We start from the raw sequence: 25,950 nt of genomic DNA on the forward strand, positions 1-25,950 counted from the left end.
TTGTTTTTGTATACATGGGAATTAAAAAGATGGAAAATGGATGATAACACGAGATGAACAAGGAATTGTAAAACGGTATACAGTAATGCAATGCAGTAATAAAAGTAGGTACACTTCGTTCTTACATAAACACTAAAGGCTTGGGGACACGAGAAGTTTTTTTCGCGTTGGTGCAATGCAACACGCTCCATCCCACCAAGCTGAAACGCTTTCTCGTGTCTACACCCCATTTTTATTTCTACCAATAAAAGTGAAATATCTCGCTTGTCCCAGGGACAAAATCAGCGTGTTTTTGGGTATTTCCCTCACTTTTTGTCCCATAAACAAAAAAAGAAACCATGGGACACGCACTTTTTTTCTTGTGTTGGTGGGATGGAGCATGTAAGAGCATGTTGCATTGCACCAACGCGAAAGAAACTTCTCGTTTCCCTAAAGGCTTGTGCATTTTTTTTGAGACTGCACAATTTTTATTTTCAGAGTTCATTCATATTCATTAGAACAGCTAGGCTCGTCAAAAATAAGAACAATGTTGAGCCTGGAATTGCTGAATTTCAAGCATGAAAAAGATGAAAATCAACTTCTTCTAAAAAATAAGAACATGATGAGAACAATTTGTTTCTCAAAGTGCCAAAGAAAAAAAAAACAGCTGAACCTCAACAAAATTTCACTGGTTCTTATAGAAAAAGTGTAATTAGAGTCTGCTTGGAGATTATGATTTTCGTACAAGAAATTTATTTATTAGAAACAGCAAATATTTGCTTTGAACAATGCAGGAGTTCATCTAGGTTTCGAGATCATTGTTGTTTGCTCATTTCAGCATTATCAATGATAAAAAACTGTATGTACTTTTTTGTCTTTTCCATGTGACTTTTTCTGTTAAATGATTTTGAGATAATTTCTTGATATGGGCAGAAAAGATTTGAGTAAATTCTTCCCGTTGGCAATTTCTTCCCCATTTGGAAGAATCTTCCCGATCGGGTGTAGACTGTCAGTGATGTGTACATCTTGAAAAGTGAAAAATAGTTTTATTTTACAAGCTCATTTTACTAATGGCACTTGGATGTATTTCTTATATGTATAACACGGTTTTTTTAAAGAATAAATTATATGCAATTTTTTACATAAGAACATCCAAAATTTTCTTGTTTTCGCCATTTTGTAATTATTTTTGTGCAATTTCCTATTGGGTGTTTTACGTAGAGTCCGTGTGACCTTAACCCTATTCAACCTAGGCTTTTAGGGGCGGTTCAGAACTAGGGGGGGGCTTTTCCTGTACCACCCCTTAACTTTTGATCTAGTGGGTCTTTTTGGATGAAATTTGGCACACAAGATCCTTGTCACGTAAGGTAACTTTTGACAAAAAATTTTTTGATGACGTCACTCATCATGCCCAAAGTGAGCAAAAACCAATAATTTACATTGTTCTGATAAATAGCTATTGTATTCTAACAAAGGCTTTAGAAAAAAGTTGGCTGAGTTAAAAATGCTTATTTTATCCTAAATATTCAATAAATTACGGTTTAAACGATATATTTAACATTAAAAATAAATTTGTATTGGAAAAGTGTCAATTTTTGTGACACCTTACTGTCAGAAATGTCATCATGCTCAAGGTGTGAAAATATTTAGGTGTCAAATTTTTTTTTATTTTGAAGCAAAATAAAAGTTAGGAATTTACAGAAAATTTCACGGCAAAAGCTCTATTATTTCAGGAGCTATTACCAATAGTTTGACTGCCGAACAGAAAGAGCCCCCCCTGAGCGCTTATGTTCTTAATATTTTGGCCATCGAAGCCTTACGTTCTAAATAGATAATTTTTTCCTTATGAATAAAAAACGTGTAAAAACTTTGGCTTCGATGGCCAAAATATTAAGAACGAGTTAAGAACATTTTAAGATTTTGATAGCTTGTTCTTATAAAAACGTGTATGATATGACTGAAAATGTTAGAAATATTACGATCAAGCTCCTGTTATTGGAACTAATTTTCGCGGGAATTAATTTGAAAAATCCCTAGGAAAATGAAAGAAATTTGTCCAAAAAAAGGCAAAACTGCGAAAAATTAAACCCGCGAAATGCAATTTTCCGATTTTTTTATTTTTCGACCGTTGATTGAAAAAGTGTTCAGATTTGGGGAGAAGTGGAATGTGGCTAATTGTGGAAGGTCTTTTTATTTGACCATTTCTAAATCTTTTTGAACAGAAAAAATATTTCAGGTTGGCATATGTGCTTACTTTATGCTTAAGAAATCTGCAAATCTGAGCCTTCATATGCTATAAGCGTTCTGCTTATAAAAAAGCATATAGCGAATTAAAAATAATGTTTATTTTGCGGACAATTATGCTTTTTGTCCAGTTTGGAATTGTGATTTTTTTCCAAATTTGACGAAAAAAAACTTACAAGTTAGTTTCCCTTTTTTGACACCTATTCATCAATTTGCCAAATTTAAAACAAGTTTTGAGACCAATGAATTTTTTTAATTGGACGATAGGATACGATTGGATAGAGAAGTTGAAAATTGCTAGCGATTTATGGTCTTTTTATTTATTTATTTATTTATTATTTGTGATGTTGCCTAAGATACTATAAAAGCTACACCATAGAGGCAGTACACATTTTTTATTGAACATCCAAAGTTTTCGAAGCCTTTGGATGTTCTTAACTTTTCGAGTTTTCACAATTTCACAAATCGGGTCTATTAAAGTCCATAAAACCTTAAATTGTTCAAAACTTGTTCCTAATATTTTGAATATTTTAATATTTCGAAGCCTTATGTTCTTATATAGTTTGTTCTTATAAAAAACGTGTACCTCAATTCTCTCAATTCCGAACAACCAAAATCTTTGATCGAAGTTTTTTGAAATTGTCGGTGTGAATGCACTTTAGATCAACATTTTCCTTGAATAATTGTGATGATGTGCGACGCTTAGACGGTGTTTATCCGGATTTCAAAAATGAAATTAAGAGAAGTCAAAGTACCTCGGTATGCGTCATTTTTCCTATTCATTTCTAAAAAATTTGAGTTTTTTTTTTTTTTTCAAAAAAAAAATCATAGTGTTCTGAATTATCTTTTCAACGGAGGTACACGTTTTTTTTTATAAGAACAAACTATATAAGAACATAAGGCTTCGAGGCCCAAAAATTTAAGAACATTCTAAGAACATACTAAGGCTTTGGAGACTTAAAAACATGCAATTTCTTAAGAAATTACATCAAAATGCTCAAAAAATGCTGAAAATAAGAACATTTTAAGAACATTTTTAGGCTTCAATTCCAAAAAACTAAGAACATCCGAAGTCTTCGAAAATTTTTGACGTTCTTATAAAAAAAACGTGTATCTGGTTTGTTGGATTTAAAGCGTTGCTTAAATGATGGCAGGCAAAACAAATATTTGTGCACACGAATGAACTTTAATCCTTTTTCAAATCAGAGTCCTTCGAGCCGATTCTTTTGTAGCCTGGAGATCGATGCTATGATTTTTTATTCTATATACTGATGGCGAAATACATAGCATGGTATGTGCTGAGAGTTTGAATTTCCCAGATCCTAATAATGGTTGAAAACATAGCCAATCAAATTTTTTTATTCTTTTACTGGTCACACTTTTTTAGAGAAAGCGCAACTTTTGAAATTTGGTTTTTGTTTTATTAATGAGGACAGCGCTAAATTTCCCACTGTAATTTTTTTGAGGCAGATTTGTGCCCCACAGGTCATACAGGTTTTTATAAGATACTTCACTAATTGGTCATTTGAAGTAATAAAGATGACGCGTTCTTTAGAAAAGGTAACAAAATTGTTTACTACATGTTAACGACCAACCGAATCGAATAAGAGCTTGTAAAAACTCCAGCTTGTCCCCAAAAATACAGGACGGTTCTCTTGTCTAATTCTTTTGGAAAAATCAATTAAATTTTTTTTTTAATTGCAATTTCTTAAAAAAGAACCATGTCATTTTCATCGTTGCGGACCCTAGCGGTCCCAAATCTTTTTTTTTTCTTCGGAATTCAAGCATTCACAGCGATTGTTATTTTAATCGATTTTATATGCAAACCAGAATGAGCATGCACTGTAATTAAGTTTAAAGCGTTTTGATAACATATATTTCCTTAGGGAAGAATTTGTTTCTAGAGAAAATTTATCTGATGATGTCTTGTGCTTGGAGACACTTCGTAATTTTTGATTTTTGAAGTGAAATCTATGGAATTGAATTTGTGATTTTTGGTATACGCATTAGCGACCCTTTTTCTCAGCTTTATAAACTTTTCAATATAAAATAATTTTTCCTCTAAGTTCAAATGCACTCTTGAAATAAGTGTAAGGTAAACTAATTCTTTACTTTTTTGTTTTGTGTGTTGTCATGATTGTATGTGCTTTTTAATTAAGTTGATGTTTGTCTTCATATTGTGTTCTTGTTTAGCGATATCAAACTGCATCTTTTGTAAGATTTTTTTTTAAGTGCAAAAAATATTCTTCGTTTGCATTTGATTTCAAAACTCCTGGTCACGAGAAGTTATAGGAGGTAGGTTATTAGTCATTCTTTGTTTTATTTCTATACGTTTTCGCCTTCTTTGAAGCAATTTGATGGTGTTGTTGTTTCAACGTACGAAAATAGATATATATGAAAATGATGATCCAGGAGCAGCCGGCGGAGATTTTTTTTATAAATATGTGTTCTTATCTTATCTTCTAGGAGATCATGAACTTTCAATTTTGTATTCAAATGATGTTCTGATTTCTAGGAAACCTTAATCGCACTATTTGTCTCCCTAAACTTATGACTATTTTATGGTTTGATGTGTTCTAAAATCTAGGAAAAACAGTTTGTCAAGATAAACTTGTAAGATATTTGTTTTTCTCCACGAAAGGTGTGTTCTGAAAATTTCTAGGGTTACTATAGGCAACAAGATTACATCAATATTCTCTTGATTATACTCCTGTATCCTTAAAAGATGTGTTCTGAAGGTTTCTAGGGTTACCTAGACAACAAGAACACGTTGGATGACCTTAATTATACCCCTGTCTCGTCAGAACACATCATTATTTCTAACTGATTAATTTTCGAAGATCTGATCAGAACAGATCAAAATTTCTAGCTGAAATATGCTCTCAGAACACATCGGAAAAAAGGCTGCTTTCTATGATTGGGTATCTAGAAATTGTTGAAATACAAAGTAGTAGCATTACTTTTGTTAAACTGACTTTAGTTAGTGGTAGAAATTAAAAACTGGTATAAGATTAAAATGTTTCTTGCTGAAAGATGGAATTATTTTGCCAGCAGTTGATTTTACGGTGAGATTTTAACTCGGCCGGTCGCTTTTTAAAAACACACTATCAAGTTTTGTTATTTTCTCTTAATTGTATCTATTTATAATATCAAAAATTTGATAATTATTTTCAATCTTTCATCGATCTATATAAAAAAGATAAGGTCAACATCTCTGATGATATATTTTTTAGATCGGAAAAAATTTCAACTATCGCAACAATCCTATAACAATCGTACCGGGATGAAATTGGAATCGATAACCTAAAGAATAACCAAGAAACCAATAATAAACAATAATCACAATGGCTTCAATAAAGACCACGATGAAGCAACAGATATCAAACTTAGTACACGGTCTTATATACAAGCCTGGTATGAGCAGACTTCCATGGCCTTTTGTTGTTGTTGCCTTCTGTACAGAGGTAAGGAGTTATTTTCTTCCCTTTTTCTCGCCGCTCTTCTCACTTATTTTAAATCAATCCTGTTGTATATGACATAGGGCACAAGCGTCTTTTGGACGTCCAATGTACGTTTGTAGGACGTCCAAAGGTCTTAAAGCTGTCCATTGAATGTCCATAAGACGTCGTGTGCCCACAGGGAGGACATAGGGCTATTTTGGAAACAATACCCCTCTTTCCTTGAGCAGCTGGAAGCCCTTAGACACTTACCGGAATTTGAGAGACCCTTGTATTTTCATCTAAATTTTTTAGACTTTCCTTTGATCTCTGAGTACCTATTACTAAGAAATTAGAAATTTTCATGAACTTTCACATATCCCCTTAGCTTTTCTTTGCGCTCTGCTTTTGGACAGGCTCCTGACACGGAGTAGAAATTTATTTTAGAATAGCCAAAACATTTCACTGACCAAGCAAGTGTGTTTAATCCATAGATCATTTTCCATAAGCTATAATTTAGCAAAATGTCAAGAAATGAACTCTAGTCATTAGATTCTTTATGTACTCTGGATCTGTATGACTCTAGGCTGCTGGCATCCACTAACGGATTCGTGCTCCTTATAGAGGATGCTTAATAAGCGATATTTCCTTTGTCCAGAGATTTGCCGCCTTTAGCCGATATACGGCTAAAGACATTTTTAGCTGGCGAGTGTCTACAAATATAACATTACGTAATGTTTACATTTTCTGTGAGGCACCAAATCATAGATTGGAAAATATATTTGGATTTTGAAAAAAAAGTAGGCGGAAGGAAGTTTGCTTCTTTTTCTTCCTCCTTTCTTGTTTAATGTGGAGATTTTGTAAAAGAAAAGATTAGAAATTAAATTTATTGAATTTAAGTGCCCTGATTGATGTATCTTCTGTGTGCACCAACAAAATTTTGCTTCATAAAACTACATTTTGATGCCTGAATTTGGACTTGTATGAGTGTATATTTTTTTTACCACACTGGATTCTTTGATCACTTTGGCTCCAGATAATTGTTTTGTCAGTTCTACAGATATGTTGCAGATTATTTCAAGGTATTTTAGTTATGTATATACAGTACATTTTGGGGGTTGTATTGAATATTTCTGACATTACTTCTTTATGATTCTACAAAAGGGAGTCTTGGGGAGTGTTGTTGTTTCTTCAGCTTTGGCATTCCACTTTTCGATACTGTGTGGCCTTTGTGTTTAACTTTTTCATGTACTTAGCTTCAATCCTTTTGAAGAGATTGGAGTGTTTTTGGTTGTTTTCTTTCACTTTTTTGTTCATATTTGTATTTTTGAGCTTCGACCGAAGAGCTGAAGGAAAAGTCTTGATAAATTTACAGACCAGATATCTTATAAAAGCAAAAGTCAAAAATAAATCTACAGACTGTACAAAATGCGCGCATCAAATTGTTTTTTATCTTTCTTTCTGTTTTGTTTTTCTGGTCTGGGATTCGAATTTCGAATGTAAACATTTTTTACTCGCTAAGATTCTGTAAAATACATCGAATTAAAAAAAACCGAATCGGAAAGCGGTTGGTAGATCATTAAGCAGACCTATACTACCAGGGGTTTTGTAGAAGTCTGCGATTCAGACTAGTATGACTCGAGCACATGGATAACGCAATTTTTTTCGAGTAATAGGAGTTCTAGTTATTGTGACTCAACAATTTTGACGTTTCAATGGAAGCCAAATTGTATTGTAATGTCTTGCTTTCTACATAGTGCACTTTCCTCGCTCTCTATTTTCAGCTTGTCTTCGGCATGACAAGGGCCTCAGCGTACACCTACCTTCCAAAGCTTATCAAGGTATTAATTTAGACTTTTATTTCAAATTACGTTAGACAATAAGGCTATATTGTTCAAGAAAACGAGATTTTGATACACTTCTTCCAGTGTTTCGAAAGAAAATGGTCGGTGTTCATGATTCAAAATGACATGGTTCTATTTGAAGCGCAACGTTTCGGAATATTACATGAGTAAAAGTAAAAGAAACGCATAAACACGTCTCGTATGAATAAACGTTCCAACCTTTTCATTTATTTTAGACTTTTGGCGTATCAGAGACAAACACAGGTACAATAGTTGATACAAACTGCAATCTTATCATAAGGGTATCTGTTATGAAAATAAAAGTTATGTAGTTTTTCACTAGACCTGTTGTTTTTTCATTTTGTAATACCGAAAATCGTAATTTCGAAATGATACCGTTATGAATTTTTGATCAAGTGTTGTTAAAATGGTGCTGACAAAAAAGATTTTTGAGATCGATATGAAATTTTATTTTTTGATTAAGTTTACACCATCATTAAGTTCCCAGCTGGCACACAACGTCAAAAAACGTCCATTAGACATTCATAACGTCCAAACAACGTTGTGTGCCAGCTGGGTTGGTACGATTTTAACAGGCCTTTCAATGGCACTCCAAGTATTTTGAGAACACATTATTTTTGGTTACTGTGTTTTAGGAAAAACGATGGGCTATATTGGATCGTCTCTTGTTGTTGGCAGTTTTATTGCAAGGTAAAAGCTTAAGATTAACTCTTCTATAAGACTGATGATTTTTCTGCCCACTTTTCAAAGAAATTGCTTCCTTCAAAAATAACTTTGAATAGATTATGATGGGCTTTGATGGGCTTTTTAATTTATTTAGATTTTTTAAAGGGTAGATTTTAAATTTGTTCATTAATTTAGTTCAGTATTCACTGCAGACGATTTAAAAAAAAAAATGAAAAGGATATAAATCTTAAAGCTCACGATAATCTCGTCAAACTTGTCTAGATTTTTCTGACGCACTCAATATCACAATTAATAGTAAGTTCATAAGCCAACGTTTAAGCATATTTACATCTAAGAATGAACAGTATATAATTAAACATGAGCGAGATAATGTATCTGGAATTCTCTACGGCTACAGTTAAAGCGGCGAGGGAAATGGAGAGTAAGGCAAGTTATTTCGGGTGAAAGCAAGTCCGATATTTGATGTACGGCATTATGTTGACTTTGCTTATACGGTGTTTTGGTGTTTTTCCCGTACATAGAAAACGACATGTCGCCTTTGGTGACGACCTGAACGGGCTGCCCCGCAACCGCAACCGTAGAATATCTTCGATACATAATCTCTCTATACTCTTAGCATGTACAACTTTTGGTTACCTATTAAAAACACTATATAGGGAAAAGTTTACTTACGCTGACATGACTCCCGCTTAGCAGCAAAACGAGTAAGCACTTCAATTGCAAAGAAACAACATTTCATTCAAGCAAAAGCTTTTCCTTGCAGTTTTGGAGTTGGTTACTTGGCGGATCGTTTGAATAAAAAGCATTTGCTGATGTCATCACTATTTCTTGCTGCAGTTGGTTCGCTTGCTTTTGGTGTCACTCAATCCATTCCATTCGCAATTTTTGTGAGATTTTTCCAAGGAATACCAGGTACGTTGATTTCACCAGAAAGTTTGCTCCGTGATTTTTTTAATATTACCGAGTTTATGTATGTGTGTTTTTCAGCGACGAAGACGGTAAGGTTCTAATATGACTAGATCATAACCAACTGAGGACGAGTGTAAATCAGCACTTTTACCGTCCTCGATTTTGCGGGTCAGAACTGTGGGTTTTTCCAAATCGCTTCAATCACTTTGCCGTCCTCAAAAGTGCAAATACATAAACCCGCTATTGCTCGTTTGGGAAAAACTATACTTGTGTATTAATTTTGAATTTCCTTATTGGTAGGTCTTCTGGTGGTGGCTCAATCTTTACTACTCGACCAATGTGACACTACAAACAGGGTAAATATGTAATATTTGATCCATTTTTGGCTTTGAGATATTCACATCTCGGGGGGGAGATTAAGCAAATTAGGCACGGGGATGTGCCGCTGGTCAGGGTCCTTTTCTTAGGCTCTGAAGATATCTGACAGGGTCTCAAATTTACTAATTATCAAATTGTATATCTGAAAGGGTCGACTTTTGGTAATTTTTGACAATTTTCAGGGTGGAAATTAGAAAAATTTCCAATTTTTCGTCTTTCGTCTAGATTTAGTCATTCTAGTCAATTTTCAGGGTGAAAATGGGAAAATTATTTCTCTCTAACAGGGTCCAAAAATTACCAAATATTCATATTTGAGAGGGTCCATTTTTCAAACTCCAGTAGCACGTCCCCGTCGGCCGTCAAGGTCAGTGCCCCCTCTGGGGCTCACATTTCATATAGAATAAGAGCAACAAAGACACGCTTAAGAATTTCCATCAACATTTCCAAATGGATACAGATAGAGGAACTATTTCTTGATGGTTATCTGTCAACGTATCTCAAATACAGTACACTTTTGTATTTTAACCAAGTCGTCTTTAGCACTTGGCAATATGACTATATCTTCCTTTCCTAAGATTGAATGCGTAAATGCACAATTTAATAGTATTTTGATTCTTTCGACGTGGGTTTTACTTGTCTACTTGTAAAAGAAAAAATTGATTGGAAATAGCCTTAAGAGACTCTGATGAAAAAATACAATACCACATAGTAAGACAATATTTAGATCTAGTATCAAATTTGGTTCTTAACGTTAGTTCGTTTGATTTTCAGTCGGTTGCAATGGCTTTCGTTTTGGCAGCGTTTTCAGTTGGAATGGTTTTGGGTCCTGCCATTGGAGGTTCGTGTTTTTGACTTTTGCTTAAAGAGGTAATATAATGTGAATGAATGTGGACCTTTCCAAAACAAAAGCTGCTATACTTTATGTCGACGAGGTCTATTACCCACCCCTAATGAAACAGTAGCGTAGACAGGAGGGGCGCAAAATTTGTGTAGGAGAGCAGATTTTTATGACACTGATTATCTATCTATAATACTAGGTCAGCGTGTTTCAAACACACTGTTGGCGATCGCTTATTTCCGACAAAATCATCGGAGAAAGAACCTTCTGTAGTACGTTCACTAAGAAATTAATTTTCACTTTGTCCATTTATTTGTTTAGTCGTAGAAGGCAAGGTTTATTACTTTACACCCTGCGATGCGGATCTGTCTCTGATAAATTATGGCAAGATTAGAGCAGCTAGACGATATTATAAGTCGAGTAAAATGGTCGAGTGAACCTTACCTCCTTAAAACCTAATACGATCGTTTTTTTTGTTACTAAGGCCATGCAATTCCAATTCAGCAAACTTATTTCACTATCAAAATCGTTGTAGTAAAAAACAAAATGTTTACGCATGCGTTTTAAAACAGCTGTGAAATTATTGTCTCGCTTAACGAAGTAAATCAATTTAACAGCTCTAAGCATAATGTGGCATAATGAACATGGATAAATGAGACGAACATTGAAATGATAGGGGAATGACGTCATAAACAATACAAAAGTGATGAATACAATAGACTACTTAAGGCTGTTATACATTTTATTTGATCTGCAACTTTTGCCATTATTAGTCGGTACATAACACATGATCAAAGCAAAAGTAAAGCGTAGACCCTAGAGAAAAAAGTTACTTTGAGGAAGGGGATGGGATATAGCCTGAAAAAAATTTAAAATCTCTCCTATTCAGACAAAATGTAAGGAAACTAATGAGTTTATAAAGGTAAGCGAGTCAAACATTTACTTTCGATTTCAAAAACGAGATTTGACTTGTATATCTACACTGTTAAAATCGCCCTCAGGCGATCGATAAAAAGATAATTGTTGTGTCATAAAAATCTGCTCTCCCACACAAATTTTGCGCCCCCTACTGGAATCTGGATTTTTATAGGATATAAAAATTACCCCGTTTTTTTTACTCCTTTCTATTTCAATCGCGCTTCTAATTTTATTCCTCAATTTGAAATTTACAAAGAATTTAAGTTAGTTCGACGCTTTGCTGTCGGGATTTCTTGTACTGAGTTATAAAAAGTCATATTTTTTCTGTTTTGTTTATGTGGTTTCTTACATTATATACTTTCCTGTCAAAACTCTTTTTTTCATATTTAAGGCTTTTTGGCTTTCCCGGATGATATTTTCAATGGAATATTCAAAAGTCAGTATATATTTTCTTCGACCTAAATAGCTTTAATATGACATTTACATGTGACGAAGCCACATTAATTTTAAAGATGCTAAATCTATATTTTCACAAACGATTTGAACCATCAGTGCATGACCTGATTCCTCTCACAGGACATGGATCGACCTAGGCGAAGGTACATTAACTTGGAAAGCACTGAGTGGGAATCGAACCGCGATCTTTAAGGCTAATAACCACTACACTACTATTCGGTCTTTTTTTTAGATACTGTTTTCACGGAATATCCAATTTTACTTCCAAACCTGGTCATTGCAGTCTGTTATATTGCATTGCTGATTGGGACGTCTTTTATGTATTATCAGCCTTACTACAGGTATGTCAATTTAAAAGTTTTGTTTTTAAACTGAGATTGATATCGTTTGCTTACTCATCAATTCTAATTCACAAGCTTTTTCACATTGGATTGACACAGATGTGAAGCAAGAGTAAAAGAAAAATAATTTTATACACTGTCTTGATACGAAATATGTGTCTGATATGAAACAGGAACACTCATGTAAAAATAAAACCTTTAATTAATAATTTTCCTAATGACAAAGATATCGAGTGAAAGTCTGCGACCGCAGTCGGAGGCAACCAAAGGCATCTCTTCCAATAGCTACCTACCTGAATGTAGAGGAGGGCGCGACCGTTTCTCCCTGGATATCTCCACTTATATCATTAATCCTTTTCTTTAGTCACTGACTGATGCAGGTCTTTCAGATTGAAATATTAAGGGAGCGGTCATAAAGTATCTACTAGAGGGGGGTGGAGGATATTTTGAAAAATCCAAAAAAAATTTCGCACCCCCTCCCCTAACCTGGAAAAAAATTTCGAACCCCCCCTCATAAGGTCCAATATTTTTTCGCACCCCCCCCCCCCCTACTAAGAAAGTTTTTACGCGAAAAAGAATTCATCCAGATGCGGTACAAAGAGTATTATTTATTTGTGTGACAGTTTTTTATGTCAAAATAAGGTAAGGGAGATAGTTTAGCCCTGTTAAGTTAAAGTATAACAGGGTTAAGACAAGAATCATCAAGTGGTTTTCTCTGAGCTTCTGTAAAATTTGGAAATTTGGCTTATTTTCCCCAGTAGCGACCTGGCTTAATTTTCTGGGGGTGCAAACTATGAAATTGGCGCCCCCGGTATTTTTTGTCCTTACTTGCGCCCTCCATTATTAAGTGAAAATATTAAACTGTAAGAGCAGTATGGTTGAAAGTAACGCCCGGAATCTTTGAGTCAAGAAACTTGGAATTTGTTTTTTGTAATTTGAAATGTTAAGGTGTTTTGACATTAGCAGATGCTAAGGAGGCGCCACCATGGTTTGCGCCGACGGGCGAAAATTACAATATTTTTCACCCCCATTTTAGCTAAAAGACACTTTGTTTTGACAAATTTCTTTTAAGAAGTACTTTTTCAAACCACTCTGATGAGCTGTGAGAGCCACTAATCTACTTCCCTCACCTAGCTCAATGTTACAAACCAAAAGGGTAAGGTGACGATGCCCAAATAATGCCAATATGAAATGTACATATATCCAATGAGATAAATTATGAGTTGTCGGCCGTAAGGGCGAAAAATTTTTGAAATCTTCAAACGTAAAACTATGAAATTAGACTTCCTACATTTTCTCTTGAGTTTCCCAAAAAAAATTGGAACCCCCCCTAAACCCTCAAAAAAATTTTGGAATCCCCCCCTAAACCCTCGAAAAAATTTCGAACCCCCCCCCCCTAGAATCCTCCACCCCCTAGTAGATACTTTATGACCGCTCCCTAAGCATACAAGTAATAATTTTTTGTATGAATTTTGAGAATTTTTATTTTTTATATAAATATTTGTTCGTTTATTTGGACACACTGTATGCAAAAACGGAAATATAAATCGGTATAAAGGAAAACCCCATTATCAATGGTATCCTTAGGATCTGTAGTATATTCTCTGGACGCATAAATTTATTTTTCAGGAGGATTGCGCCATCTGAAGCTGACGAAGAAGCAAAAGAAGAAGCCTACGTAGAAACAGTGAAAATGATTCTTCAAAGTGATAATGAAGAAGATGAAGATGAAAAACATGGCAGGAAAAAAAGTCTGTCTCAAACAATCAAATCTTCCAGATTTTATAAAGTTATTACGTGAGTACAAATGTGTTTTTTGCTAGCCATAATTAGGCTCAGAATTGGATCTTAAATGGCGGTTTAAAAATAGGGGTATTTAGGCAAAAATGGGCACTGTGCATATGCGTGCCTTAAGGGTTTGGTTATCACCTTCCCAAAGTCTCTCTAAGGGTTACCAAAACAACAAAAACTAACAACAGTCTCTCTAAGGGGTCGGTTTTTTTTACAAACTGAAGTTAAAAAAGAGTGAAAAGTCAAGAAAGTAAGAAAGTTTTTTGAAAGTATTGGAGAATTTATTTTGAAAATCGAAAAAATCTTTATGAAAACGTCTCTCTTATGGTCACCTTTTTAACAATTTTTCACGACGCAATTATAAAAGCTCCCTTACGAAAATTATGTTTAAAGTCAGTTCACTTTAAGTGTGAACTTTTATTTACTATACCATGTGGTAATTAGTGTTTTCTACATTGTAGCAGGGTGGTAGCAAAAAAAGAGTGCGAAGGACTTAAAGGTTTTCTACGGGAATAAAAGGAGATTATTTTAGGAAGTGTGTTCATGCTGAGGCAGATAAATTAAAGCTACTTTTTTACACAACGATATCCTGCAAACAAGTGAAAAATTGAAAGTTGTTTCGAGATGTGACCTAACATTCTATTACTTTTGTAAACAAAAAAAAAGTTGATTTCAATTCATGATATTCATGACGTAATGTTTTCTACGGAAAGACCCCGGTTTTTGCCAGTAGTAGCAAATTTTATACAACTTTTGTCTAGTTTAAATTTGCCACAACTGGCTAATACCAGTTTTTACAATTGAATAAACAATTGTTTACAAAAGTAATATAATGTAAGGTCACATCTCGAAACAACTTTCGATCTTTCACTTGCCTGGAGGCGGCCTGGAGGATATCGTTGCGTAAATAAGTAGCTTTTTATTATCTGACTCAGCATGAAGACACTTCAAATTCTGTCGCTTTCTTTTACCCCCAAATACAGTCTTTAATTGTTGTTCATTAAAAGGAGTTGAGAAAGTAATACTTTGATCTTATATGTAGGGATACAAATTTTCTCGTATGCGCATCATCTTATTCCCTGTTTGGTTTCACTGCTACTGGCTTCAATCAACTGTATCCGTTATGGGCTTCAACCATCAAAGTGTATGGTATGTATTCCTTTAGCTCATTCTCCCGCCTGCCTACCTTATCATTTTTTTTATGAAATGAGAATTTTGACAATTTTTTATGTTTGCTAATTTACCTCATTCAACTCTACACCTACTGCTTATTGGTTTATTTTTGGAAGCAACAATCATCAATTAACAGCACCGACAAACAACAAACTTAGACAAGCAATTAGATTAAATAAGATAACTAACAACAACAATAAACAAAATAAACAAAGACGGTCTAAGATCTTTTTTATCGTCCAATACACCTGCCAACTATCTTTTTAGTTATTTTTTTGCGATGACAAAATGAGAATTTTTAATGTCGCCGTGTGTTGACGGCGATTAAATCCGTTTGTATTTCTGTGTCGGTGAGCCCCATACTTCCAACACAATTAAGCACGTAGAATACCATGTAGAATATCATTTTTGATATACATATATTCAATATCTCGAATCGTTACCCAGCTGGCACACAATGTTGTTTCAACGTTTATGTAACGTTCACAGCGTCCATATAACGTTAAATGAACGTTGAAACAACGTTGTCTGCCAGCTGAGTATTACTTGAAATGAACACGTTTGATGGTCATTTCAGTTGACAATACTTTTTAAACCTTTCTTCATAACCCGAAACTTGCTTAAATCGAACAGATTTGTGTTCCCTTTGCGTATTCGAGTTAAGACTCTACGTAATAGTTATCGGACAGTTGCGAGTACAACATGAGAAATATTTTACGAGTTCGGAGATTTTCCCGTACAATATATGAAAAAAATCCAGAACGAGTGAAATATTTCCATATTGTACGAGCAAATGTCTGATAACTGGTTTATCGGTGACCCAAAAATGCACTTTTTGTGTTGGAAAAAAGCGCAGGGCACTTTTGTAACAAAGGGACTAGATAGACGATGCTATCGTCCGTTTAAAGGTCAGTAAACGCGGGAAAAAATTCGGGCGTTAGGGCGGTTTACGGGAAAAAAGTGACGGTAGAGTTTTGGAACAAACTCCACCCGAATTTATCACGCCTCTCCTAAACTATTCCCTTTTTTAGTGATCTTGTGTAGACGATAGGATCGTCTAGACGTTAGATTACTGCTACCGCTACAATGCAACGACGTCTTTTCGTCAATTTATATTTTTACATGTAAAATACAAGATATATTGTACACTTTTAAACCAATCAGATTGCTTATATTTTTTGGATCGCCGATAATGTATTGTATTCTTTTTGAAATATTTTAGGTGGTTTGAATTTCACTACCCAGCAGATTGGCAAAACATTGATGTATGCTTGCATCCCTTTGATCTTTTTCCTTGTCATCATAATATCGAAGGTGAGTGAACCAAGCATTTCAAAAAATAGATCTTTCCCAACGATACGGAGACTAATTTTTACAGGTAAAATATTCTATGCACCATGGGGGGGGACTTTCCTTGACGTACCGTTGAAACTTTAAAAGTAGATCCTGTCAAAAATGAATGTTTCAAAAAATTTGGATAGATTCTCCCATTGTCAAGCTGAAAAGAGTTAAAAAGACTAAAATTTCCACCCTGAAAATTAACAGAGCCTAAAAAATGGACTCTGATCAGTGACCCAATTTTGCCTTGGTGCCCCCTCCCGGCTCTATACGACTGATTCTGAAATTGTTGAAACTAAACAAAAAAATGGAGGGGACAAATTTCGACCTGATATTACCATGTAACCCTTACGTGTGTGGGGGGGGGATTCATGCAAAAAAAAAAATTTAAATTTGCAAAAACTGCCGCACAAAGGGTAGTAATTCCCTGAGACTGAGCTATTAAAGCAATTTTTTTAAAGTACACTGTTTGAGTCTGAAATTTTTTGTTTTTAATTTTAGCTGACACATTGGCTTGGGATCAAAAAGGTAGGTCTACAAAATGAAATATATTTGACAGAATTCTTTACTCAGAATAGTGGGGGGAATGGGAACTCACAATAATGGGGCATTGGTACAAAAGTAACCTCGTTGTTGATGAGCCACAAGTGAAAACGCATTGCTGTCGAAGTTTAAATGATAATAGCTGATTGCTATTTGTTTTGAATACTTTTGCATTTCAGATGTATCTACTGAATTTGTTCATGTTATCAATTGTTTTTGCTGCTTTCCCTTTCTTGTCCAAAATTCAAAATGAGTAAGTTTTTTAAATTGTGAAATTTTTAATTAAAAAAAGCTATTAGAATTACCTTTTTTCAATCGATATATCTTTGTGACCGGGTAGAGAGTCGGTAGAGCATTCGCCTGACAATCTAAGGGTTGTGGGTTCGATCCCCGGTCACCTCCAACTCAGTGGATAAGTAGCTTAGATTGGGTAATCTGGTCTAAGCGGTAAGTTACTGGGAGCTGAGAATAAGTGTGGCGCTCCACCTCAGCATTCGATCTGCCAGGTCTAGCGCAAATAGAAAAGGGGATAGACTCCCTCACTCCCGGTTCCACCGACAGCCACCAGCTGAATATACTTACTTTACTTACTATATCTTTGTTGATGTTTTGAACTTTTTTTTCATTAAAGATATTCATATTATTTCTTGAACTCAATTTCATTCTTCTGAAATCAATCAAACGTGTTCTCATCCTCACTGAAAGTATTTATTCTTAAACGGCTTGGTTTTTTTTTAGGGGTTTTTAAATTATAAACAAATCAAGAAGATTATTTCAAGTTCTTTCTGGATCAGTTGGCCTTAAGGCTTGGGGACACGAAATGTTATTTTCGCGTTGGTGCAATGAAACATGCTTCATCCCACCAACCTGAAACGCTTTCTCGTGCCTCCACCCCATTTTTCTTTTAATAACATTTGTGCTTCTCTCATTTTCGTCCCAGGGACAAAATCAGCGTGTCTTTTGGGTATTTCCCTCACTTTTTGTCCCATGAAACAAAACAAAAAACCATTAGACAAGCACTTTTTTCTTGTGTTTGTGGGATGGAGCATGTATTGCATCAACGTGAAAAAAAACTTCTCGTGTCCCCAAGCCTTTAGAATCCAACATCGTTCTTGTATTTTAGGAGTTATCTTTGGCTATTCATTATATTATCACTGATATTAGTTCGAATATCGGTTGGTTGTTGTTTTACTGCAGCATGTGTGATAGTTGCAAATTGTGTGGATAGATCAATGTTGGGTACAGCTTATGGTTTATTTAACGCTGCTTTGAATTTAGCCAGGTGCGTAAGATTTAATGAAGATTTTTTGCTACGGTAATAAGTTATATTATCTATCGTCCTAGGGCCTTGTCAACCGTAAGAAAAACGCTGCTCGGCAGGTGTAACACTTGATTAGCTGTTTTAAACCAAGATGGTTGTCAATTACGGAAGAGCGCCTTCAAAAGTGTTTTAATATAGAAGTGTGTGCTTGGATAAGATAAGAGTGCTCAAAAGTGCTTTGTAAATCAAAAAATAATCTTTTTTTTTCAAGGTTCAAAGTGCTATTTTTCTCACAGAGAAGATTTTTTTTCACCATTTTTAGCATTTTGAAAAGGGGGGACCCTATGGTCTGTGACACAGAACTACTCTTATTTCTGTGGTCGAGTCTTCTCACCAAAAGGATATCTACTCAAACTCCACACCGATAGACCATTCAGAGACTGACATCTCTCACATCGCTATACCTACAGTGAAAAGCACAGGTCGAAATCATATATCGACGCTGTGCCGACCAATCCAGATTCTATTCAGCGCGCAATCAACGTAGAGAAAAGCAACCATGACGACCATCCAAGATCTTGGATGAAGTTCAAAGTTGATATTTTTATTCCTTTCGTTGAAAATACAACCCAAAAAAGTCATCAATGCTTTTTAAAAAAAGTCAGTGATAGAGAATCATAACATAGAGCCTATCTGTTATTTTGATTCAATCAAAGTGGCATTTCTATAATTAAAAGTTTAGTAATTACTGTTATACATTTGGGAATCATGTAAAATATTTCTTTCGAAAGAACCTCATTTCAATTACACTTTGAGGTTTCTGGGGAATTCGTAAATAGTAAACTGCATACTGATACAGTCTGCTAGACATTAATATGGTAATGTCTGCTCTTCATCTTTGATTTTTTCTACAGTGGGGGGGGCACTTAGGCAAAAATAGGTACGGGGACGTGCCCCTGGTCAGGGTACCTTTTTCAGTGTTGCAGAATTACTGACAGGGTATCTAAAATTGCAAAATCCTGATCTGACAGGGGCGCAATTTCATGATGTGTGTCTGACAGGGTCTGTTTTTAGGGGCAATAAATTAGAGTAAATTTGGTTTTATAAATAAATAAAATAAATAATTGAAAACAATAACCGCTAGTGGCACTAGACTGTAGCTAGCAGCAAGTGACAATGAGTCTAACCTAGGGTCTAACGAAAATGACCGATTGAAAAAGAATGTAATAGCACAACTAAGTAGTTGCGCCGGGCTGTAAACGAAACAAAAACTTGAAAATTTCATAAAAACTCAATAAATTTATAAAAAAAAAAAATTAATTAAGAGAAACATTAATTATTGCTAACTCTTGAACGAGAGTTAGTCAGTTCAATATCATTTGTATTCAGTTCTCTACTCCAAATGGAATGGGATCCACGAATACATAACAAAGACGATCTCAACAAGCTGAATGATATTTTTGATCGAATAAACGAAATTCGAAATTGATTCATGGAGACGTACACCACGTTTTTCAGCAAGCATCACGGCCAATCTTTTGTAGAATGTTTGGCATTCACGTCCCATACCTCCGTTTGTAGAAAATACTAATGGGGTGAAGGTACCATTTTCGACACTGTTCACACGTTCATTGTAATGTCTCTTTTTCTCGTTTTCGTTTCTTTGGAAGCACTTTCTGAGCTCCAAACCCCTGTACCTTTGAGCGCTTAGGTCAAAGACCCTAATATCAAAAAATGCTCTTTGGCCAGGTGTCCAGAACCCAGTTGCGCTAACGTCAAGTCGTGCTCCTTCGGACGTATTCGCGGTTTTGTGCGTCAGTCCTTCGCCGTCAAGGGTGATTAGTCTCGGCTCGTTTCGTACGTTGACACATACCTCATCCAAAAGTTTAGCAGTGATATCTCGTACCTCGTTATGTCTAAGAGTAACGTAGCCTCCTTTCTTGCAGGACAGAGCATGGCTGATATCAAAACGATTACCACAGACACATTCACTTGGTAGACGGGGATACTCCAGTCATAACGAATTCGCAGTGCATCGTGAAACTGTTCCTTGTTAAGATCATAGCCTTGATCTCTGATTGAAGGTTTGGTCAACCAGTTCGATGCTCCGGTTATAGAGCAATTGGCTTCGTGGATTCGTTTTTGATCATCAGTCATTTCCGCCCTGATACGATCTTGTTTGTCTTGATTTCTTCGGGTTTTTCTCAGTTTTGATCGCTGCTTTAGTTTTTGTTCAGTGTCATTTTGGTGGTTGGAGGTTTCAAAGTTTGGTTTTGTAGATGTTTGGTGAATTGTCTCGAGTTTTCGTGTTCGATGGGTGCGATCTCGCATACGTTTTTGAGACCGAGGCCTCCCAGTCTAGGTGGTAATGATAACAAGTCTCTTTCTAAGTCATTTACAATTTTACCCCCTGTAATGGCTGGAATGAGTTGGTGTCTGACGATTGTTTCGATGGGTGTTAAGTAGTTTTCCATTTCTGGAATTGTTCTTAAAAAAATACGAAAAACGATGCTGGTAACCGCTGGTGTAACACGTGTATGCTGATTGTGGTTGAGTCACCGCTATTTCTGAAAGAAGAGTAAGTTCCTTGCACCATTTATCAACAATTTCTTTACAGTAACAGTCTTTAAAGTTTATACTACCAATTACTGCACCGAGATGCCTTTCACCGTCTTTCGAAACCTGGATGTTCGTTTCCCGGAAAATTTCTTCAGCCTCGTCTAGGTATTCCTCTTTAACGATAAGCCACGATTTAGTCGGCTGTGGGAAGTAGCCGAAGTGAGGACCAACGGTTGTAATTCGTGACCACCAGCGTTTTAACGAGAGAAGCTTTCCAACAGAAGTTATATCGTCGGCGAATGCTGCCATTTTATCGGGGATATCTGCAATTATTGATAGCATTATATTCAAAAGAGGTGTTATTCCAATTGCGTACACTGCCATACCGATCGGATCTCCTTGAGTGGTTCCTTCATTTGACTTAAGCTCGACACCACCGATAACGAAAAGTCTAGCTGGAGAGCGATAGCAGTTATTTACATAGCGAGCAAATATCGGACATAGCACCTGGACGTTGTGAAGTAGAGCTTTCCGGTTAATGTTGTTAAAAGCGTTAGCAGCATCAACTAGTATTACTGCTTCGGCTGCTTCGTTTTCAAATACAGATCGCATCGCGTGGATTGCTGCTTCACTGCCACCTTTCTGGCCGGAACACATCTGTACTCTACTGCCACCGACGATAACGTCCTCTTTAACGACTGCCATTACGAGCTTCCCACTGATGCGCCTCAAAACCTCTCCTACGCCGATTGGTCGTACTCCTGGTTGTTTATCGAGCGGGACTAGTCGTGCAGCTAAGAAACCCTGTAATGATTCATCGTTAGTTTCTTGGGTGCAAAGTTTTCGCGTTAGCTTTGCGATCGATTTTCGAAGATCCTTTCCACAATCGCCGTAAACTTTCGATGTAAGTGGTTTACGCCATCCTTCTGCGTCCATACCCGATGGTCCCGATCCACCTTGTGTCGATAAGGCTGCTTTCGATACCATCTCTTCATCAATACACTCAAAAACAATCGGATCTATATGCTGAATTGGACCATTGAGCAGGTTGTTTTCATTGGTATCGCGACCTTCAGGATGTTTTTGTCGAAGGAGATTGATCGTTTGATCGTCCAGTGGTAGCACGCCTCCACTCATGTTGTTGGTGAGTAGTTTGATTGCCCCGTTAACATCGCCTTTTTCCATTTTTATCTTAAATTGCTTCGATAGAGCTTCAATAGTTTTCTTTTCGACCGGTGTCACAGTAAAATATTACTCCCCAAAATTTATACACTCCAGTCATTATTTACTGGGAAATAATTACTCCCCAGTAATCTTTTCCCAGGAAATTATTACTTCCGGGAGTATAAATTTACACAAAAATAATGACTCCCTTCGGGAAATTTTGACTCCCCTGATAGTATACCAAAAAACTGGCATAGATCACGATCAACATTCGGTTTCCTAATCTTTTTTTTCCTGTTTATCATGAATAAATAACAAAAACAATATGGAAACTTTTACTGTTATTTTGACATTTAAGTTGAATTTAAACTTTTTTCTTGAGTGCGATTTGCTTGGGTTAGAAAATTGAGAGATATTTTAAAAACCTGGTACATCTTGACACTGCAACACTGTTTTCTTTATTTTGAAATAATTCTTGAAATTTAATTCAAAAAATTCTTGTTCGTAGAGCTTTTTCTTGGCGCAATAAAAATTCTAATAAAAAGGAGTATACTGATCCCCCCCGTTTATTCAACCCGTCTATTATATTTTACAGAAATTTTGGACCTCCTCCCCCTTTTATATTTGGAACCCTCTATTATTCGGGTCCTTAGAGTAAGATATTTCAAAAGGAAAATGAACATAAAAAATCGCTACAGTGGGGATAGCATTCTTTGATTTTTCCCCGAACGGATGAAAATATTCTTGGCGTCACCAGGGGTACAGTTCAACGGGATGGGTGGGGGTAACAACGGGTCACATTAACTTGTAGATGATTTTATGGCTAGGTTTTCTTTTACAGCAACCACAACAATAAAGTTTATGGATTACAGTATGCATACATTTTTAAAACGTCTCTACTTAGCAAGTGACTTCATTGATTGGAATGTCCAAATCGAATGTTTAATTCGAATATGCAATAGCTGGAATTCACCATGGAGTCATAATTTACTGGGAAAATAACACTCCCCCCTAATTAGAGCAAATAAATTTGCAATTTGAAGGGGAGTAATTTTTTCCACGGGGGAGTAATAATTTCACAGGTAATTATTACTCCGGGGGTCATTTTTTCCCGGGAAATTATTACTGAGGGAGTGATTTTTTCCGGGGAGTAAAGATTTACGGTTACACCGGCTTTGGCAATCTCGATTTAAGCGTCTCGGCCTCTTTGACAAGGGCTTCGATATCTCCTCTTCGCCATTGGAGCAGTCTCCTCTCTAATGCTTCGACGTGATCGTGGGCTTTGGAAGTTTTGCTTGGTTTCTGAAGAAGCAAAGCTGGCATTATATGGACAGCTTTCATCGATACAACTCCGAGAGGACTATCTTCGATCCATGCATTGAGTAGCCTTGTCACTTCTCGGATGAAATCTTTGCCTGTACGTCCACTCGGTAACTTGAAAAGATTTTTTCGCCAATAAACTATCTTTTCATAACTATTGTTTATCAGTCTCTCAAAGTCAGTTCCTTTGATATCTCCCCAGTAAAATCTCTCTGGGATTCGCTCGATGTTGTTTTGAGGTTGCGGTTCTGGTTCTGCTTCTGCTTCTGGTGGTAACTGGACTCGATCTGCGACTATTTTGCATTGTCTTTGATGTTGAAGAGCACCTCTAGCAGTACGGAACAGTTTTCCACACTTTACACATGGAACAGACGGTTCGTCTTGATGCGTACTGTTTACTGTGGCGGGATCACCGGCTTCTGCAATCATGGTTTTCTTCTAAATCAGCTTTTGAACATTTTTGTACTTGATTCTTTTTCAGCAATTCGTTGCGTGATCAAATTTTTCAATGTTCAAAAATAATTTTCACAAGATTGACAGTTAAACGTCCGCCATCTTGTGTTGCCACCGTTTCTGTCAATGAAATGTCAGGGTCTGTTTTTGCCGTTTTTGCATGTAGAGTTCTTTTGCAAATCGTTTTAACGCGGTAGTGAGCAGACCCCTGCGAGGGGCAAACAGATTTTACTAGATGTTGCAAGACTTTATTGTAGATTTTGATTCAGATTTTTTATTTCAACTGTTATGTTTTGTTTCTTCCCATATCGTTAAGACATTCCGCTGTAGGCTTAGAACAGCTGTAGAACAGAATAATACTCTCAACTCTTCTGTATTAGTCTCATTGACATCCTCTCGTCCTCTTTGTAAAAGCGTCGTTTTAAAGCTTATACTTGCAAAATAGTCCTTTAAAATCTAGACTTCATCAGTTCTGATTTTGAGACCCTTACCGTAGGATCACATAAGATTCCGATTCCTGCTATAACATTCCACTTGCCACTTGAAAACAGATGATAGTTAGTTCCGACTAGTTGAAAACAATGAAACAAGTTGGCCGATTATAAAAATAATCAAAACATTACTTCTTTTTTGCGTTTTATGATTTGCCAGCTTGGATTAATTCACTTTTTTCTGCCCGTATGCCCGGGAAACTAGCGGAATGATCCCGGAAAAGCACCAGTAATGCTAGAGCGGGAATCGGAATCTTATGTGATCCTACGGTAATCCTGGAAACGGATATCTGAAATTTATCTACGTTCATTATTACGTTTTTTGAAACTTTAGCGTTCTATTTGTTCTTGTACACCTATAATATTGTACCTTTCTAGCCTTTGAAACACATTTTGTGGAAGTAGAGAGTGACGATTGTTATACTTTACGAAAAACGCGAAAAACGTGTATAAAGAGTAGGTTTTTAACATAGAATCTGACAGGGTAGGTTTTTCAGGGTAGAATCTGACAGGGTATAGGTTTTTACAGTAGAATCTGACAGGGTAGGTTTTTCATCGAATTTTTCTTCTGACAGGGTCTATTTTTCATCAAATTTTATTTCTGACAGGATCGACTTTTGAAACTCCAGCGGCACGTCCCCGTCGGTCGTCAAGGTCAGTGCCCCCCCCCGGGGGTTAGATTGATACACATGTGTGATAAAATTTCTATCATTTGTCTCCAGAGGTTGAAATACTCTCAACCTCTGATACTCAAGGTACGCTATACCCCCTTCTCACAGACCCACTGGTAAACCTTCACACTGGTAAAATTTGCAAAAATATCATTCCCTGTAGAAAATCCCCATTAAATTTTCTGACTTAAAAAAAAAAGAATTGAAATCCTCAGCCATAGAAAAATGGGAATTTCAATCCACATGGAGTTTCAATCTGTTATATCTAACCTACTGGCTGAAAATATCCTACCGGGTCTGTGAGAAGGGGGTGTATCGCTAATCGTCCCAGGTATCACAGAAAAAGTCAATCTCTAGGATGGATGTGAGTTCGGACCCCTGAAATCGTTAGATAAAAAACATTCTTTCTTTTCAGTGCGCTGGCTCCATCAGCAACTGGTACATCATTTTCATGGTCATTGCTCAATGTGAAAGGTGTTCCAACCAATCACCATTCACTGGGTTTTCCCTTTGATCAACATTTCGCCTTCTTACTGATGGCTTTGATGACATTCATAGCAACGATCATTGTTCTCTTTATCAGATATGACGAGGACCAAAAAGAAAAAGTTTAAAATTACGCTTTTTTGTGGATGGATAACAGTTTGAATTGGCTCTCCCTCATTCGATCTTCAACTGACCAAGAATCGTAAGGCTACAGAGAAAGTTGTTTACGGGTCCAATGTTTAAGATCAAATTACAAAAATATTCGATAAATCAGAGGGAGTTAATTTCATTTCATTAAAAAAACAACTTTATTTACAAATAGACTCAACATAAAAAAATTTGATTAAAAATCGTTGGCCCCCTTTCATAGATGAGTAATATGAAAATTTATACCATATTTTTGTAATTTAGAGACTACAGTACGCTTATTAAAGAGCAGTGATTTCAAGTGTACAATTTCGAAAATTGAAGTTAGCCTCAGGAGGGGGGGGGGGGGTAGAATCTACCCGCTGATGAAAATGACGAAAAAGGTTTTTGAGACGATTTGAAACTTTCTGACCTTTGATAAAATCTTAATAAGAATTTTTGTGCAAATCTTTAGGGTCATAGGTTGTCTAGAAACACTAGAAACATGTGACATAAAACCCA

The 25,950-nt window shown here is 36.0% G+C and overlaps 1 protein-coding gene across 2 annotated transcripts; it reads left to right on the forward strand.

The window, feature by feature from the left end:
- On the forward strand, positions 1 to 25,950 carry LOC136797861 (uncharacterized). Of its 2 annotated transcripts, none has more exons than XM_067054443.1 (17): positions 1 to 104; positions 5,457 to 5,687; positions 7,445 to 7,501; positions 7,741 to 7,768; positions 8,161 to 8,215; positions 8,976 to 9,124; positions 9,422 to 9,477; positions 10,271 to 10,337; positions 11,647 to 11,691; positions 11,944 to 12,052; positions 13,682 to 13,849; positions 14,886 to 14,992; positions 16,239 to 16,330; positions 16,856 to 16,882; positions 17,077 to 17,150; positions 18,021 to 18,179; positions 25,232 to 25,950. In XM_067054443.1, exons 2-17 carry the CDS (start codon positions 5,568 to 5,570, stop codon positions 25,428 to 25,430), a joined length of 1,512 nt encoding a protein of 503 aa, XP_066910544.1. In that variant the 5' UTR covers positions 1 to 104; positions 5,457 to 5,567; the 3' UTR covers positions 25,431 to 25,950. The 2 variants fall into 2 exon arrangements, with proteins under 2 accessions (XP_066910544.1, XP_066910543.1); XM_067054442.1 differs by lacking the exon at positions 1 to 104 and adding an exon at positions 4,480 to 4,518.

This window comes from Clytia hemisphaerica, unplaced genomic scaffold (assembly GCF_902728285.1).
Source record: "Clytia hemisphaerica strain Z4C2 unplaced genomic scaffold, Clytia hemisphaerica genome assembly, whole genome shotgun sequence".
Taxonomy (NCBI): domain Eukaryota; kingdom Metazoa; phylum Cnidaria; class Hydrozoa; order Leptothecata; family Clytiidae; genus Clytia; species Clytia hemisphaerica.

Excerpts from the sequence above, each read along its gene's own strand:
- LOC136797861 (XM_067054443.1), top strand. The coding sequence starts at position 5,568 with ATGGCTTCAATAAAGACCACGATGAAGCAACAGATATCAAACTTAGTA. Across the intron at positions 14,993-16,238 it reads TTCAACCATCAAAGTGTATG|GTGGTTTGAATTTCACTACC; the intron begins GTATGTATTCCT and ends GAAATATTTTAG. Across the intron at positions 18,180-25,231 it reads GCTGCTTTGAATTTAGCCAG|TGCGCTGGCTCCATCAGCAA; the intron begins GTGCGTAAGATT and ends CTTTCTTTTCAG.